This window comes from Anomaloglossus baeobatrachus, chromosome 6, assembly GCF_048569485.1.
Source record: "Anomaloglossus baeobatrachus isolate aAnoBae1 chromosome 6, aAnoBae1.hap1, whole genome shotgun sequence".
NCBI classification, from domain to species: domain Eukaryota; kingdom Metazoa; phylum Chordata; class Amphibia; order Anura; family Aromobatidae; genus Anomaloglossus; species Anomaloglossus baeobatrachus.
The window spans coordinates 164,200,497-164,219,630 of record NC_134358.1 but is presented as its reverse complement, the minus strand read 5'-3'; the positions used below and the strand labels follow the sequence as shown (position 1 = coordinate 164,219,630).

The window sequence follows — 19,134 nt, the reverse complement described above, 5'->3', positions numbered from 1 at the left end:
GCGTATCGAATTTTTTAGGACTACTGTTCTGGCACCCTCAATCTGTGCGTTGGAAGACGAGTTGACAGACAGCTTAACTCTTTCCCATCAATGCATTGACTCGGACGCTGGGGGTCCTTTACAACTTTTATTAATGAGATCAGTGTAAAACTACAAGAAATAAATGAAAATACTAAGTACAACATACAACATATCTGAGTTACATAGCATTCCATTTGATACAGGACATGCAGGGTAAATGCACTACATGGCGAATACATATTAGCTAATGACAGGATAATACTTGCAGAACAGACCAACTACATTATAATTTTGATGAGCCCTAACCAGGGGATCATAACTCACCGACTGTGCTATGTAGAGGCAAACATAAGGAGCAGAGATCTGGAGAGATATTCAGCATGCAGAATGTGTGTGTTCATGTAACTGAAATGGCTGCTGAAGAAGAAGGGGCAGAGCCTATGCAAGGTCTGATGGGTAACTACATAAGCCTTGGTAGGACAATTTTCATTGCACAGTAACCAGTGAAACATTAAACTAACTGCAGTAAGACAACATTGTCAACAGATGGCGCTGTTGGATATCACTGGACAAGTGGACAGTATCAATGTCAATTACTAAATGTAATCTTATTACTTGGCATAATAAAATAATTATATGCATTTCTATGAAGGCATGACACTCCCCGTCTGGCATCCGGGGGAATGCCACAAACTTAAACTAGAGCAATAGAATAAGTTCAGATACAGGTCTAAGAAACAGCTTTCCACTTTGCTTGGGAATCTTGATTTCCACTTTCCTGACCTGTCCGTCTTGACTTGGGAAGACCTTGGTTACCAATCCTAGAGGCCACTCGTTCCTTTTAGACTGAGTGTTCTTCACTAGGACGACATTCCCAGGTTTCATGTTGGGTCTACTATCTTGCCATTTGTCTCTTGTCTGTAATGTAGAGAGATATTGTTTTCTCCACTTAGTCCAGAAAAGGTCTGCTAACATTTGAACTCTTTTCCATTGAGATTTGTACAAGTCTTTTGTAGTAAACTCTCCAGAAGTCGGCATACTCACATTAAACTTCTGGGTGAGGAGAGTTGAAGGGGTGAGCAGAGATAGGTCATCAGGGTCATTGGATATGGGAACCAGTGGTCTGGCGTTCATTATAGCTACTACCTCGGCCATGAAGGTTGTTAGAGTCTCATGAGTGAGCTTCGAAGGACCAAGTTGCAGAAAGATGGAATCGAGGATTCTGCGAGCGATGCCGATCATGCGCTCCCACACACCTCCCATATGAGATGAGTGCGGTGGGTTAAAGGTCCACGTACAACCTAGTTCTGAAAGACGTCTTTCTACTTGGTTAATGTCCAGATTTGAGGGAATCTTTAGTTCACCACATGCTCCTACAAAGTTAGATCCTCTGTCAGAGCGTATATGCTTTACATGTCCTCTGAGAGAAATGAATCGTCTGAAGGCATTTATGAAGCTGGATGTGTCCATTGTCTCAATGACTTCTATGTGTACGGCTCTAATACTCAAACATGTGAACAAGACGGCCCAGCGCTTGCTGTTTGCATGTCCTCCCCTAGTCTGACGTGTGACAACTGACCAGGGACCAAACACATCGAGGCCCACGTTAGTAAAAGGAGGTTCGGTACTCAAACGGTCTGCTGGTAGGTCTGCCATTTTTTGGGATTGACAAGAACCACGGAGTTTCCTGCAGATGATACATTTGAAGATGACTCTACTCACAAGTCGCTTAGCTCCTGTTATCCAGAAACCCGCTTCCCGTAGGGCTCCTTCAGTTATCAAGCGCCCTTGATGTCTAACCTGTGCGTGATAATGCTCAACCAGCAGGAAAGCAACATGGCCGTGAGGAACAATGATTGGAGTACACTCGTCATTTTCAAGCTTTGCATTTGAAATTCGTCCCCCGACTCTCAGCAGTCCTTGAGTATCTACAAACGGGTCCAGTTTTTTAAGGGGACTATCTTTTGGGACACTTCTGTGGTTCCGGAGGGACTCTAGAGTCTGGGTATAAGCTTCATGCTGTACACAACAGATGATTGCGTGTTTGGCTTGCGTGAGCTCTTCCACTGTGTAAGCTTTATGACAACGATGCCAGCCTTTGCATGGAGCTGGTCTCGATTGTCTGTTTTTAAAGGATCTAATGACATGTATCAGGCAAGTCAAGGCTCTGTAGGCCGATCTCCAGGTAGAGAATCTGAGGAAGCGGCGAGAATCAAGGTGCCTGTTGGTGATCGTTGTGCTAAGTGTGGAAACTTGAGGCCGTAGCTCTACATCTGATTCTGGTTCGAAGAGTTCATGTGTATGTGTCTCGTGAGCAGTGGGTACTGGTTGATACAGAAGTGCAGGCCTGACTAGCCAGTTAGTGTCTTTGAGGCGTGGTGCCGATACCGCTCTGGTCGCATGGTCTGCAGGATTTTGGTCGGTTGGTATTTTGAATATTTTGTCCATGAAAGCAAAGAAATGTACCTCCATTTCTGGCTTCTTTGAGAAACTTGGCTTTAAGTAGGTAAGGCGCTTTAGTGCCATCTCTTTGTTGTTAGGAAGACGGGGTCTTTGTGGCTTGAATGGTAGTGGAGCCACCCAGCTGTCGTTTTCATCCTTGTGAAATCCTTGATCCATTATCTCCAGGAAGGTCTCATCTTCAATGGAATGGGCTAGTTTATAATCTTCTTTGGTCTTTTGAAAGACAGCGCACCCTAGATGATCTTTGTCTCCGTCGCACAATTCATCCATGGCGTATCTGTCTTTCCCACCATTTAAGTGTGCTGAATTGGTGAGATTCTCCTTCACTAGGAATTTGTTGGGGCAGGGTAGGAAAAAGGATGGACGGCCACTCTCCAATGTGTTCATGTAGAGAGATTGGACGTTGTTCGGCTTGTGAGCATTCCCGAGGCAGACGTCCCCTATAACTACCCATCCTAGATCTAGCTTCTGAGCGTAGGGCGAGTTATGAGGACCGTTTATCTGTTTCCTCACCTTGTGAACTCTGATGATGTCTCTCCCCAGCAAAAGGACCAACTTGGCTTGGGAATTAAGTGCAGGAATGAGATGCGCTATGTTTCTCAAATGGGGATGGTGTAGTGCCGCTTCTGGAGTGGGTATCTCTTCTCTATTGTTCGGGATGGCATTGCACTCGATTAATGTAGGAAGGGGTAAGGATGTCTTCCCATCTAGGGATTCGATTTGATAACCTGTTGCCCTCCTGCCAGATTCTTCACTCACTCCTGTACATGTTTTCAGTGAGTAGGAGCAGCTAAGTCCCTTGATTCCAAAGATGTCAAAGAAAGCTGAGCTGGCGAGTGATCTATTACTCTGGTCGTCGAGTATAGCATAGAGTTTAACCGCTTTTTCTCTGTAGCCCATAGGGTAAACTGTAACCAGACAGATCTTTGAGCAGGATTTGTTAGTGAGACCTTCTCCACAAACTTGAGTGCACTGGGGTGACACTTCAGGAGGTGTACTCTCTGTCTCCTCCCCGCCGTGCTCTGTAAGTCGGTCGATGTGCGTGGAATTCTGTGGGGCTGGTTCTGGGTGTAGAGCTGTGCTGTGCTCTTGACTGTTACACTCCGAACAAGTGATACTGGCATTGCAGTCTCTAGCTAAGTGAGATGTGGATGCACAACATCTGTAACATATGTTGTTTTCTCTGAGGAAGATTCTACGGTCTTTAAGAGATTTTCCTCTAAAACTCCTGCACTGTTGCAGTGGGTGAGGCCTTTTGTGTAGGGGGCACTCTTTGTCTGGGTCAATTGTTAGTGACCCTTCAGGTTCTGTTGTACTGTGGGTCTTGCGTGATGAATCTGTAGCAGACACATTAGTTTTGTGTACAGTGATAGGTGAGCCTCGAGGGTTGCGTACTGGAGCAGGCTTACCTGTTCGTGGGTTGATGGGATCTGCGGTGGAAAGGTCAAAGCTGGGATCATTCCTGATCTTGGCTTGCTGGCGCACAAAATCTACGAAGACATGGAATGGAGGAAACGGCACGTTGTGACGTTGTTTGTAATCTGAACCCCGGTTCAACCATTTCTCTTGCAGACTGTAAGGTAACTTATTCACTATGGGTTTAATACCTCTGGCTGCATCTAGGGACGCGAGGCCTGGCAGGTCTCCTTCAAACTTGGCGACTTGGAGTTCTACCAAGAGGTCGCTCAATTCTCTTAGCATGTGAAAGCTCTTATTAGAGATCTTGGGAAAGTCCTCCAACCTTTTGAAGAGGGATTCTTCTATCCTCTCTGAAGAGCCATAGCACTCATCAAGTCTCTCCCATAACAGGCACAAACCTTTGCTCGGGTGGTTGATGCTGATATCCCTGATGCGTTTTGCATGTTCTGCTGATTCGTTTCCTAGCCACTTGACCAAGAGATCGATCTCTTCATTGGCAGAGATGTCCAGGCCGGCCGTGGCGTTTCTGAAGGAAGCTCTCCACGCTCTGTAACTTTCAGGACGGTCGTTAAACTTTAAAAGACCTTTGGTGAGTAACTCACGGCGTGCGAAGAACTTGAGGAAATCTGGTAGCTCTTGATTTCTGAGAGGGTGGTCCTGATACATGTTGCTATGATGAGGTCCCAGTGAGTTATTGTTGCCATCAAATACGTTGTCGCCATGATAGTCACCATCGGGGTCCTCCATTTTGGGACGGTTCGCTGTGTAATAGGAATCTACAAACTTGGGTGCAGGTGACACTGATGGTGTTAGGTGGACGGAATTACCTTCATGCTTAACATGGGATGTTTGTTGAATGAAGGTTGATGGCTGAATGGCAGGATTAAGTCTCTCTCTTGGAGCTGAATGTAGACGGTCGTCTGATGCGGTATGCTTTAGTACGTAGTCTGAAGTGCGTTGTGAGATATCCCGATGACTGAGTTCGGGTCCGAGCCTTAACCTGAAACTTTTACTGTCGCTGCGTGCTGCTTCTTCTAAAGCCTGTACTTCAGCTTCTGCTGCTGCTGCTTCTGTGTCTACAGCAAGTTTTGCAAGGTCGGCTTCTAGACGTGCTTTTTCTGTCTTTAATTTCAACTCTTGTTCAGCAAAGGCAGCTCTCACTTTGGCGGCTTCCGCCTTCGCCCTGGCGGTGGCAATTGCAGCGCTGCTCACAGACTTCCTTGAAGCTGACGAGCTTACATGGGAGCGTGTTACATAAACTTCAGATCCTCTATCTGACATGGTGTCTGTATGCGGCTTGACTGCTCTCTGATAGAAGTCGGCGTCTATGCTTCAACCCCGTTAATAGCAGTCGTTTTACTGTTCTGGCACCCTCAATCTGTGCGTTGGAAGACGAGTTGACAGACAGCTTAACTCTTTCCCATCAATGCATTGACTCGGACGCTGGGGGTCCTTTACAACTTTTATTAATGAGATCAGTGTAAAACTACAAGAAATAAATGAAAATACTAAGTACAACATACAACATATCTGAGTTACATAGCATTCCATTTGATACAGGACATGCAGGGTAAATGCACTACATGGCGAATACATATTAGCTAATGACAGGATAATACTTGCAGAACAGACCAACTACATTATAATTTTGATGAGCCCTAACCAGGGGATCATAACTCACCGACTGTGCTATGTAGAGGCAAACATAAGGAGCAGAGATCTGGAGAGATATTCAGCATGCAGAATGTGTGTGTTCATGTAACTGAAATGGCTGCTGAAGAAGAAGGGGCAGAGCCTATGCAAGGTCTGATGGGTAACTACATAAGCCTTGGTAGGACAATTTTCATTGCACAGTAACCAGTGAAACATTAAACTAACTGCAGTAAGACAACATTGTCAACAGATGGCGCTGTTGGATATCACTGGACAAGTGGACAGTATCAATGTCAATTACTAAATGTAATCTTATTACTTGGCATAATAAAATAATTATATGCATTTCTATGAAGGCATGACAACTACTACCACCACCGTATGTCTAATTTTCTCCAGGCATCACATGATCTAAAAGCATGTTACCTTGCCTAACTAAATTTGTCCAGAGACCTAATCACAAGATAACCTTTTCATATTAGGCAGTCTTAAGACACTGTACCCATTAGACTAATGGTGGGTGAACCTGCTGATACCAATGGGTTCGGCCGACAGTCTTTGTTTGGAGGCCCTGAACAATTGATCATCAGGGGATATGTCATTCATGTATGTCTAATTTTGATTTCCGAGTGTTTGTTCTCCCAGAGATAAACTTTCTGTCAGGCCTCGGAGTTGATACGGCAGCCTTCTATGCCGTGGTCTATTTTCCTCTCCACTGAGCCACAGTCCGATTCTGTCACTGTCCTCATACAGAACACTTTGTTTGTGTCCACTGCCTTTCTGCAAACACGTGTTTCCAATGCTGTAATTTAGTCTGCCCTATCAAAAAAGCAGGGGGAGATGCGGAGCATCAAAGACGACAGCGACCGTATCGTGCACGCAAATGCTTCGTCGGGTCAAAAGTCTGGACCTGAAGAAGTGCCTGCGTGCGAAATACGGTCGCTGTCATCTATAGCACCCCATATCACCCCCCTGCTTTTTTATGTGGGGATAAAATAAAAGAAGATTTTAACCAGGTGAGTGCCACCTTCTTCTCTTCCTCTTATTGAGGTCAACTAATTAAGTCTTCTGAATATTACAGTACAATCTACTCAGTCAATACTTAGAAAAAAAACTATCTCTGTAGAGATCTGCTTACATATTTTATGAAAATAATAAGGAGAGGCAATGACTTAGCACAGAAATAGTAATTACTAAGAAAACTGATGACATGGTCAGGTGGACTTTGAATTACAACACTGCTGATTCACTCCTGTTCAATGTGTGAGCGCACCCCTAATGTTGGAGTGTTTGCATCTGTATTTTTTATCAGCAATTCATTACAGGTCATATTTCTCAGAAGCCATTACAATTTTTCACTGTTTTTTTTTACACCAAGGCATGGAAAAACAAGTAAGTCTACAATCTTGGTTTAAAAAAAACCTGACGCAACATGCACAAAAGAAAAACTTTTAAAAATAAAGAGGTTGTACAAGTTTACAGAGATTTGGGATTTGTGGGATTCTTATTCAGGCATTTGTGGCGCCCCTGACCTGGTCAGGCACCACTGAGTACTGCACCCATACTGGGGACAGTACAATACAGGTAATCCAGAAGGCTGACCGGGGTGTGGAACACAGGCGCATAGTGATCAGGTCTCACACATGTACCCATGAGAGGACCCCTGGGGATCCCAGGAGGGGGAAAAGCCTTCACCTCCACTGAAATAGTGGAGGGGGCCAAAAGCCTCCATCTCCTCTCAAGGGGTGTGGTAAGAGAGTCTGGTTGCTAGGTGGCGTAGGCAGGCACAAAAGGGAAAAGAGAAGGAGGAGTAAACAGTCTAGAGTCTGCAGCAGAGTGTGGAGGAGTGAGGAGCAGATGTGAAGGTCCCAGATGTGAGCCAGCAGTGCAGAGTCCAGGGAGCTCGAGTGAGGAGCAGATCCCGTGGGCTGCTGTAGTCTGACAGCGTCCGCGCAGTGGCTACCGACGGGGGAGAACGGTCAACTAGGAGTGCTACCCGAAATCCATCTTCAGCTAGAGAGAGAGAGCAACGGAGTGGGAAGTAAGGAGACTGCTAGAGAGTACCAGGCCCAAACGGGCGGCAGATCCCGAAGCGGAGATAGATCCAGCTTTCTTTTGCTAAACCTGCCGGTGTGGGGCTCTCAAAGCCCACGCCACAACACCACAAAAGCCGCAGCCACGTAGCCACAGTTAGGGCCCATAGGTCACAGGAGGCAAGCAGCTGGAGTGGCCTGGTCCAGGCGACAAGCAAACGGCAAACGAAGGGGAGAGAGGCTGCAGCATCTTCCCTGGGTGACCCCCATAGGGACTCAAAGTCGGGGTTACCCCAAACCACCAAGGGCTAAGGAAGGCGAGTTAGTAGTCACCCTCACAAGTCAGCCTGAAGGACACCTGGTTCCCACTTGGTTCATCCCAGCTACGCCCGGGTCGCTCACCCTGCCATCAACTGTGAGTAAAAACCCTGAAAGACATCCTGCCTGTGTTGAGTCATTCTGCGCCTTGTAGTTCTACACATCTACACAGGGCCCTGGGGCTTGCCTCACTCTCAGGAGGCTACTACAACTGGCTGCACTCACCATCAGCCCCAGGCATCCCTTAACCTGCAGTGGCGGTCCCCACTGACCGCAAATCTGAGAGTGGCGTCACGACAAACTACAAAGAAGGTTTCCCTACCTGTGACCAGACAGATCCAGCTGAGTGGAGTCCCTGAAGGTAATGCACCGACACAACACCTGTGGGGCTTCACATCTGGCGTCACGAACAGGATAAGGACTAGACCTGTTGAGACAGGTGACCATGTGCCTGGGCGGTCCGCTTGAGAAATTGGAAGCGCCGCCATATTGCCACCATGAAAAGCGCGCTGAAAAACAACAGCAGCCCGCGCTGGAAGAAGTTACCGCCCACGAAGAGGTGTGGCTACCCAGAGATCCCCTGCAGAGTTCTGACCTTGCTTGTGAAGAAAGCGGAAGCGTCCAGAGACGGCGGGAAGGAAAGAGAGCCACAAGCCTGCTGCTGCAGAGAGAAGAAATGGAGTCCGGACGTGGATACCCAGAACCAGGCTCTGCTGCCTGGTGGTGCCGGGAGCTTGCTATCTTCTGCGATCAGCTGGAGGCCAGGATTATGCGACAGCTCAGAGAGGAACGCATGGAGCTTCTGGAGATGGCTGCGGCGGTTCGGACCTACGAGGAGGGAGCCGCGCGACGCCTGCCAGATCGAGCGGCGACGACTCAGATCCCGATGGTGCCACCGATGGGTGAGTCCAGAGTTGCCCCGGCCAGCGCAAGTGCTCCGACCCCTGCTGCTACGACCGCGGTCCCAGAAGAGGCGCCTGGCGCGGCGACGCTGAGCGAGGCCGCAGCCACGCTAGGTGCGGCCCGCCAAATCCAGGCCGCCGCAGCGACACCCCGCCTGGCCCGCAAAGGTCCGACTGCCACGGCGATACTCATCCGTGCCGCAGGTGTGACGCTGACCCAGGCTGCCACCCTGCTGAGCCCAGTCCGCCAAGACCCCACCGCAGCAGCGACGCTCGTCCGAGCCGCAAGTGAGATGCTGAACCAGGCCGCAGCCCCGCCAGGTGCGGCCCGTCAAGCCCCGATCACTGCAGCGATGCCCAGCTCCACCTGCACGGACCCCATCGAGGATGCGACGCCAATTCAGACCGCGGCTGCAATGCCCAGTCCGGCCCGCCAAGAACTGGCCGCAACAGCGACGCAGATCCAGGCCGCCGCCACGCCAGGCTCGGCCCGCCAAGACCAGGCCGCCGCCATACAGGGCGCGGCCCGCCAAGACCAGGCCGCCGCCATGCCGGGCGCGGCCCGCCAAGACCAGGCCGCCGCCATACAGGGCGCGGCCCGCCAAGAGATTGCATCACCATTTACCCCGGCCTGCAAGGCCAGAGCAGACACCGCTCCCCAGCCTAAGGAAGTCCCTACTAGGAAATCCCTGATAGGTGAAGACTCCGCATACTGGCAGCTGAAGGCTGACATGGAGGCCAAGTTTCCACAGGAGATGGTGGACCAGTACATGCTCCCTCCGCACACCCCTAAGGCAACCCCTGCGGCAACCACGCCGAAGAGTCCACCGCCTGGGCCAGCTGAGGAACACTCATCCCCAGCGCTGCCACGACCAGAGTGCAGCGAAGAACTAAGGGGGAGAGGAGGGCATGAAGCTGAGGAGTTGCCCCCGGAGCCAGCAGCAGTGCTAGTCCCAGAGCCGGAGATGCTGCCATATTCCCGCTGGGACGAGGAAGACCTGACACCTCCTGCTGACAAAGAAGACCTGACACCTCCTGCGGAAGAAGATCTGCCCCAAAGCCTCACCTGGGAGCTTGTAAGCTGCACTTCGCAGAATCCAGCCCGCAAGACACAGCGCCGCAGCAGAACCCAGTTTTCCCCTGCACCGCCATCCCCAGAGCAGAGAGATGACATCACGGCCAGAGACCTACAAGAAAAAAGGTTCCTGAGAAGAGCCAAAGCACAGGTCCGAGGACCCCTTTGCAGAGGAGTAGTGGAGGACTTCAGCCTCAAGTCAGGATACGGGTTCATCGTAGCACCTGGCATAAAGGAAGGTATCTTCGTCAACAGAAGAGACGTCAGAGCTAATCTGCCCAGAGGACATCCTGGAAGGAACCTGCGTACAGGAGACTCCGTACAGTTTACCCTGCATCAAGGCGAAAGAGGCTGGTATGCCCTAGATGTAGTACCATGTCCCAAAGAAGAAAGGAAAGACAGTAATAAAGAAAGAAAAGACCAAAGACCTAATGATGAGACCACTACAGATGAGGAAAAAGGTCAAGAAACCAACAGGTGCCGCAGCCCTACAGGTCCAAGCCCTGGTGAAGAGGAATCTGCATAAGTTTAAGTAAAGTACAGCAAGTTTTGACCAGTTTGGAAAGTTTGTTTTGCAACGTTTTAAAGTTCAAGTATGTGCCCACATAAACTTGTGTGAGAAAACCATAAACCTTAAGGCTATGAACTGGCTATAGCCACAAACTCTCGCAGTGTAAATAGTTACACCAGAGGGCACCACCACCACCAAGTCAGCCTGTTTAGGGGCTTGGCTCGTCTGCAACCAGGAGGAGCCCGTCCGTATATAGGGCCTTGGCTCGCCTGCGACCAGAGAGCATGCCTGTTTATGGGGCCTGGCTCTCCACCACAAAGAGGGTACCTGGTCAGCACCAACTGTGGAGGCCGCCTCTACATCCTGCCAGAAGCGGCTGAAGGCGCGGATCCACCAGGCTAGGTATACCCTGAAGACCACCAGCCCATGAAAGCCGCCTCTACATCCTGCCAGAAGTGGCTGAAGTCGCGGCCAACGTGAAAGGGTTTTGGGTGGGTTAACGGACTTGTGGGTGGAGGGTGGTGATGTATGGTACCTGGTGCTTTTAAAAATGTTTTACATGTTTTAATGTTTTATGCATTTTAAAATGTTGTCTTGCAGCCCGAGGACGTGCTGGTGATAACTAAGGGGGAATGTGGCGCCCCTGACCTGGTCAGGCACCACTGAGTACTGCACCCATACTGGGGACAGTACAATACAGGTAATCCAGAAGGCTGACCGGGGTGTGGAACACAGGCGCATAGTGATCAGGTCTCACACATGTACCCATGAGAGGACCCCTGGGGATCCCAGGAGGGGGAAAAGCCTTCACCTCCACTGGAATAGTGGAGGGGGCCAAAAGCCTCCATCTCCTCTCAAGGGGTGTGGTAAGAGAGTCTGGTTGCTAGGTGGCGTAGGCAGGCACAAAAGGGAAAAGAGAAGGAGGAGTAAACAGTCTAGAGTCTGCAGCAGAGTGTGGAGGAGTGAGGAGCAGATGTGAAGGTCCCAGATGTGAGCCAGGCAGTGCAGAGTCCAGGGAGCTCGAGTGAGGAGCAGATCCCGTGGGCTGCTGTAGTCTGACAGCGTCCGCGCAGTGGCTACCGACGGGGGAGAACGGTCAACTAGGAGTGCTACCCGAAATCCATCTTCAGCTAGAGAGAGAGAGCAACGGAGTGGGAAGTAAGGAGACTGCTAGAGAGTACCAGGCCCAAACGGGCGGCAGATCCCGAAGCGGAGATAGATCCAGCTTTCTTTTGCTAAACCTGCCGGTGTGGGGCTCTCAAAGCCCACGCCACAACACCACAAAAGCCGCAGCCACGTAGCCACAGTTAGGGCCCATAGGTCACAGGAGGCAAGCAGCTGGAGTGGCCTGGTCCAGGCGACAAGCAAACGGCAAACGAAGGGGAGAGAGGCTGCAGCATCTTCCCTGGGTGACCCCCATAGGGACTCAAAGTCGGGGTTACCCCAAACCACCAAGGGCTAAGGAAGGCGAGTTAGTAGTCACCCTCACAAGTCAGCCTGAAGGACACCTGGTTCCCACTTGGTTCATCCCAGCTACGCCCGGGTCGCTCACCCTGCCATCAACTGTGAGTAAAAACCCTGAAAGACATCCTGCCTGTGTTGAGTCATTCTGCGCCTTGTAGTTCTACACATCTACACAGGGCCCTGGGGCTTGCCTCACTCTCAGGAGGCTACTACAACTGGCTGCACTCACCATCAGCCCCAGGCATCCCTTAACCTGCAGTGGCGGTCCCCACTGACCGCAAATCTGAGAGTGGCGTCACGACAAACTACAAAGAAGGTTTCCCTACCTGTGACCAGACAGATCCAGCTGAGTGGAGTCCCTGAAGGTAATGCACCGACACAACACCTGTGGGGCTTCACACATTCATCTTTAATTAATAGCTGTTCATTTCTCCGCAAATGGATTTTATTTGCCAATAGATACAGTGATTGGTATACAATATTTGCAAAATATTTTATTGTAACATAGGTTGGAACAAACAGAATGTGCCATTTGTTTCATTGTTCTGAATTGCTCCATTGTTACAGGGTTTTTTATATATACAAAAATCTAAACTTACTATAAATATATAGCTATATAAAATAGAATAAAGAGGTTAACGTTCATCTAATGTCATAACCAGTCCAAGACTGAATCGTATGCCCTCATTCCTGACCATGCACATTTTTAGGATTTTAAAGAGCTATAAAAAAATCTCATTTGGGTATCAAGTATTTTTTTTGTGCCTTTTTTGTGATAGGTCGGGCTTCATTTATGTTACTGTCATATCCTTCTTTTTTTATTTATTTCTTTTTACCTGTTATTTTTTATTTATTTAATGTTCATTTATTTTACACATTGCACACCCTATAAAGTAATAAAAAGACTTTGGGGCAGCATTGAAATAGTTAAATATTTTAATCTTCATTTTATTTCTCTGTAACTGGGGCTTGGGAACTAGCTCCAGTTACAAGGGAACTTTCAGCTTGCTGGCTGTATAGCTAAGGCTGCTTTCACACTACGTCTTTTTAACATGCGTCCTGAACGTTTTTTTAACGCAGAAACGGATCCAGTGCAAATGCGTTTTCATTTCAATGCATTTGCAATGGACTCGCATTAACATGCGTTCACCTGCGTTTGCGTGCGTTATAGTAAGGATCCAGCGACTTGCAGTTTTTTAACATCTTTCAAAAACGCTACTTGTAGCGTTTTTGAGCTGCGTCCAACTTCTGCAAATTGCTGGATCCTGACTAAACAGCATGCAAACGCAGGTGAACGCTGGCATGCTGATAGGCAGGATCCTGCTTGCTCTACTGAGTGTCGCGGGCGGGGAGGAGGGTGTCAGCACACTATGCTCGCCCCCTTCTGCTCGGGTCCGGCGGCCGCTGCTTAGTGGTGGCTCGAGCCGTAGGCCGGATCCCGGGGATTTCTCGAGCGGCACTCCTCGCCCGTGAGTGAAAGGGGTTTGTTGGGTGGGGTGATGATTATTGTCCGTGACGCCACCCACGGTTGTGGTGATTTCACCACCGCTGCTCAATACGGGGATCCCGGGGATGGTGATGCGGAGCAGCCAGGTGTTGTGTTGCCCCTCCGTGGGCAGGGGTTGGTGATCCCGGGGCCCGGTGATGGTTTGTGAGGTGCGGGGCCTGGTGGGCGCAGGGACGCGGGGGCAGCGCTGTGCCTTGTGGCACTGTGGTACTCACTCAGCCTGAGACATGGACACAGTTTGTACGGTAAACCAAACGGCTGGTAGGACGGTCCCACAGACGGCTGCACCTGCACTCCCGGTAGGTGACGGTGATGTCCCTCTTCCTTGCACCTATGGTTGACTGATGGTAGCGGTGTATTCCCTCCGGTTACCCGCTCCCCGGCGCTTCACTCTGGGCCGGAGGAGCCCTACACTTTGCCCGCAGGCGCTGGCCCTGAGAAACTGGTGCCGTGGCGGTGGCGGTGTCTCTCTGATTCGGGTTGGGCTGTTGCCTTCAATCGGGACTTGGTTGTTGGGGGATCTACGTCCCCTTCACTGACGGATTCGGCAAATTTGGCGACTCCTAGCCTTGCCGGGGTCCGAGAGGCCCCTGCCCTGGTGCTGACTGTCCTTCGGAACACTGCTCCAGACCACCGGGCACACAGCCAACGGGGTCCTTCCAGGAACTTCCAAACGGTCCCCCTCCAGACAGTCACCGCCGTCGCTGACCTTGCTGATCTGGCCCTACACAAAGCTGGACCTTCCAGGCTTTCCTTCCTTCTTGTCACTTCACTTGCTTTCCTCCTTTACCACTTTTCTACTTTCACTCCTTTCACTTAGCTCCTCACACTTGCCCTCCCTGGGCTAATCTCTCTCCACTCCTTCCACTTCCTCCTCCCTGACTAGACTGCCTGGTTTCTCCCGCCTCCAGAGCTGTGACCTCCTTGGTGGGCGGAGCCAACTGCCTGGCCCACCCCCTGGTGTGAATCATCAGCCTCTGGAGGAAGGCAACAAGGATTTGTAGTTTAGCTGTGATGTGCCTACCTGGAGTGTGGGGTGTGGTGGTGTTGTGACCTGTGACCCCTGGCTTGCCCAGGGCGTCACATTAGCATGCCCAGAAGCCAGCCTCCATGATCAGTCTGTCTCTCTCTCCCACCTGAGAGCTGCGGACACTCGTAACCAAGGTAAATATCGGGTAACCACTTATCTTAGTTACCCGATGTTTACGTTGGTAACGTGTGCAGGCAGCCCGGCTCCTAGCAGCTGCAGACGCTTGTAACCAAAGTAAATATCGGTAGAACAAAGAGAGACAGGGCAGCACTCACCGATAAACTAGGACTATTTTATTTTTTAATGCTGACAGGTGAGACGGACATGAGGGAATGCAGGGAGGGGAGCACGAGGACGACGGTACCGTTTCGCACCACTAGGGGTGCTTTCACGGGTCCATGTATGGACCCGTGAAAGCACCCCTAGTGGTGCGAAACGGTACCGTCGTCCTCGTGCTCCCCTCCCTGCATTCCCTCATGTCCGTCTCACCTGTCAGCATTAAAAAATAAAATAGTCCTAGTTTATCGGTGAGTGCTGCCCTGTCTCTCTTTGTTCTATGGATATATTTGTTTAAACTGGGCAATAGCACCTCGGTAATGGACTTTGTTGGATCCATCAAGATGAGAAAAAATGTTGTTCTGTGACATCTGAAAATCTAATGGATATTATCAAGGCAACTCCACACTGAACTGTGTTTGGGACAGAAATACCACACTACCTCCAGTATAGGTAAGCAGTGCGGTGCACAATCTCTTCTTATTTTTCAAAGTAAATATCGGGTATCCAAGCAAGTATACCCGATGCTTACCTTGGTTACGAGCCTCCACAGCTGTCAGATGCCGGCTCCCAGTCTGGCACGTTTAGTTCCCCTCACTCCCAATCACATGACTCCAATGCCCGCCCCTAAACATCCAGTGACAGGATCCTGCAAAGTAACACATGCGTTTGCATGCATTTTTTGCTGTAAAAGCAGGATCCGCTTTTGCAGCAAAAAAACGTTCAGGACGCATGTTAAAAAGACGTAGTGTGAAAGCAGCCTAAGCTGTATGAATCTCCTATGAACCAGCAGCTTCTGCTCCTTCACTTTACGCGGTAATCACTTAACTACTGTATACGGAGGAGGAAGCGCCCTCAAAGTCTCCTATTACTGTGTACACAGCGCTTGTTCAGCACAGTGTATATGACGCGCCCACGGGATCGGAGATTACTCATCACCGGGCCGCGGTACTTCTCCATGGATGCCGTGCTGGCGTTGCCCGGTTCCGTGACCTCAGGTGTCAATAAAAGGCTAGGGATGGGATGATGGGGGTAGTTGTTTGTGACGCCACCTATGGTGTGTGGCCAATATTAGCCGCCGCTGCAGGACTTTTCTGCTGGGGCGGATGACAATGCAGCTCTGATGCTTCAGCTCTCCACAGGCAGAGCTATGGCCCCAGGGAAGATGGTGGTGGTAGTAGTCCATGGTGTTGTAACGTTGGGATGTAGGACTGAGGACACCGGTAATAAATGGACAACACAGGGCTGTAGTTTCCTTTACCTTTACTGGTTAGTTGTTGTTACAGGCCCGGGAGTCTGGTCCAGATGATGACGGTGATCCGGTCAGCCTGGGAACAATGAGGAGATTCACCTTGCTGGGTGGTTGGAGGCCTTCCTTGTAGTGCTTTAGTGTGTGGGTCTCTGTGGCTTGGAGCCCTACAGTGACCCTTTTCCAAGTTGTCTTTGTCTGTCCTTCCCTTATGGCGGACAGCGCGATTCTGTTAGGGGGCATCGTCTGCTTAGCTGTGGTCCCGGGCTCTATTGTGCTGCTGCAGCTTCGGGCTTTCTTTGGGCCAGGGGACGTGAAATCGCCTGCACTCCGGCTTCGCTGATGGGGCTTAAGCACCCACACAGCCTAGGGCCCCAATGCAATGTTCCTGTGCTAGGTCCTGAGGGGCTATATCACACAGATCTCCTCAGCGACCACATGCACTGCCCTCCTAAGCTGTTCTGTTTGTGTCACGGGTGGAGGGGCCGCGCTCGCTAAGTGGCATTGCGCAGATTGTCTTTTTCTCTTATGGTGCGAGCCAACACTTTGGACCTCTGCTGCTCTCGGGCGGCAGAGGTCCGAAGGCAGCCCAGCTGGTTCGGCTCCCTGTCCCAGTAAGGGGCGTCTGCTTTCCCCTGCGCGCGGGTCGGGCCCCACTGGACCTCCCCCACACCGGCCACGACTGGTATCCTCTTTAGGGGGTCCTGCGGTGATGCGGCCTGGGATGCTGCCTTGCAGCGGCGACCCGGCGCAGCCTCAGCCGAGGTGTGGGGTTTAGGGACTACAGGCCTCACCTGCTGGGCCTTCCTACTCGCGGCTTCCACCTCTTCCATAGCCGGACGGACTGCCGGAACCGGGACTTTCATGGGTGCGGCCACTTCCGGGGCCGACGGCTTCTTTTCGCGGACGGGCACCTCCCGAAGGATCTTCCATGGCAGCAGGAGCGGTGCGGGTCGTTCACGGGCAACGCCTACAGGCTGGTCCTCCAGGGCGGACGGGCTGAACTCCGCTACCGGTGTTGGGGGCAGCGGGCCTAGTGGCGGGGAAGCAACAGCCGGTGCAGATGGCGGGGGAGGCAGCAGGGTGAACGGAGACCGGGCCCCTCAGCCGCAGCGACCGGTCCTTCAAGGACACAGGGGCGTGGGTCGTTTACCCGCTCCTCCAGCACTGTCTCCACCTCGCGTCTCCGCACGGCTGCCGCTACTTCCTCCATTTCGGCCACCCATCTCTCCATTAGGAATCGGACTTGGGCCTGCAGGCGGCAGCACATCTGCGCGGTCCGGGCCTCCACCAACGCTGCTGTTCCTGGCATGGGCTCCGGGATCTCCGCATTGCCGGACGGGACGGACATACTGGCGCTTGTGCTTCCAGGAACCGGATGTGTAGCAGAGTCCTGGCGTCCCTGCTCTTTATACCTTCGGTTACATGAGGTACACCTGCACCCGCACCCCCTTGGTTCTTTCTAGCACTCCCTTCTTCTGGGGGCGGGGCCTCACTTTCGCGCCTTCCCTGCTCGGGGAAGACGCTCGAGCGGGAAATCTTCGCGCCAAAGATGGCGGAACTTCAAATTTTTTGTCCAGGGCATCACATTAGTTTCACTTTTGGTGTGTTCTAACCCCTCCCCGGACCAGAATGCACAGGGAAGCTCTCAGTATTGAGCTCACCCTTCTGGCCTGAGTTAGGAAGTGTTGTATGTAGACTTACCTAGCATGGAGACCTCCTCACTGCTTCCAAGCATAGCATTGCCCCTGGAAGGAGAGCAACACTACTGTGGCTCCCATGACCACTGGGGTGCCACATATACAGCGATGGAGAAGGCATAGAGGGAAATAACCAAACTATTCCGGGTCTCTGCTTCTGCAGCTACACATGATCACATGAATACTGCAGTTACTGTAATGCTGCATTCCTGCACTCCTTGCTCTCCCCTACTGTAGGGATGTGCTGTCACTCACCACCGTGGCCGGCTCCTTTCACGCTGCCCGGTGTCCCTACATCTCCATGTGGGTTCCTCCTCCTCATGCCTCCTGGGACATATAAGCTCGGCCATCCGAGGCCATTTGAAGCCTTTGTCAGTGTCGTGCATAGAAACTTCATCTGATGCCTTCTGAAGTCTTTTTCGGTGTCATGCATGCATGGAATGCTCCAATCTGAACCGAGACATCTCATTCCTGAACCTCTGGTGCATCACCAAAATTCCCATCCGATGCCTCTTGAAGCTCTTGTTGATGTCGTGCGTGGATGGAATGTTTCAGTCTGAACCTATATGTCCCATTTCTGAACCCGTGAGAGATTCGCATTCGGAGAAGATATCTTTCTTTGTGTTGTCCTGTCTGTCTTTTCTGTTTTTTCTAGGTTTGCCATGGATCTGTGCTCCTGATTTTGTTCTGGACTGGAAATCCGGTGACGTGCTCCACTGGGTCCTGCTATACCACATGAACTGCCCGGTTTATGCCCTTCCGTGCTGGGTTCCTGTGATTTCGTCTTGCCAGCCTGTCCTGATTTCTGCCTGCCTGCCTTCTTCAGCCTTAAGGAAGAGGGGGCATAAGGGGGAGAGTACTATAATGCTACGTCCCTGCACTCCATGCTTTCCACTCCTGCAGGGGCGTGCTGTCACACAATGTCATGGCCAGCTCCTTCCACGCTGCCCAGCATCCCTGCTCTACTCCACTTGGGTTCCTCCACCTCCCAGGGCCTGTGTGCGCAGGACAGGGCCTCCTGTAGTGCACCTAAGGCATACACGCCACTACTCTTCTCTTAAAAGGCCAGCGCGCCACTCCTAGAGAGTGCCTCTCAGCCTATCACTGAGAGGCACTGGGTATTTCAGGCACGCTCCCACTAGGGGAGGTGCCTGTTCATCACCCTCAGTTCTCTTAAGCTGGTGTCACACATAACGACGACGACAACGACGTCGCTGCTACGTCACCATTTTCTGTGACGTTGCAGCGACGTCCCGTCGCTGTCGCTGTGTGTGACATCCAGCAACGACCTGGCCCCTGCTGTGAGGTCGCCGGTCGTTGCTGAATGTCCAGCTTCATTTTTTGGTCGTCACTCTCCCGCTGTGACACACACATCGCTGTGTGTGACAGCGAGAGAGCGACGAAATGAAGCGATCAGGAGCCGGCACTGGCAGCTGCGGTAAGCTGTAACCAGCGTAAACATCGGGTAACCAAGGGAAGACCTTTCCCTGGTTACCCGATGTTTACGCTGGTT

The 19,134-nt window shown here is 51.2% G+C and overlaps 1 protein-coding gene across 1 annotated transcript; it reads right to left on the bottom strand.

The window, feature by feature from the left end:
- Nucleotides 1-262: 262 nt before the first annotated feature.
- Nucleotides 263-5,690, bottom strand: LOC142243010 (uncharacterized). Its single transcript, XM_075314460.1, has 2 exons — nucleotides 5,585-5,690; nucleotides 263-5,389 (listed from the first exon to the last, which is right to left on the bottom strand). Exon 2 carries the CDS (start codon nucleotides 5,182-5,184, stop codon nucleotides 721-723), a length of 4,464 nt encoding a protein of 1,487 aa, XP_075170575.1. The 5' UTR covers nucleotides 5,185-5,389; nucleotides 5,585-5,690; the 3' UTR covers nucleotides 263-720.
- Nucleotides 5,691-19,134: the final 13,444 nt, after the last annotated feature.

Excerpts from the sequence above, each read along its gene's own strand:
- LOC142243010 (XM_075314460.1), bottom strand. The coding sequence starts at position 5,184 with ATGTCAGATAGAGGATCTGAAGTTTATGTAACACGCTCCCATGTAAGC.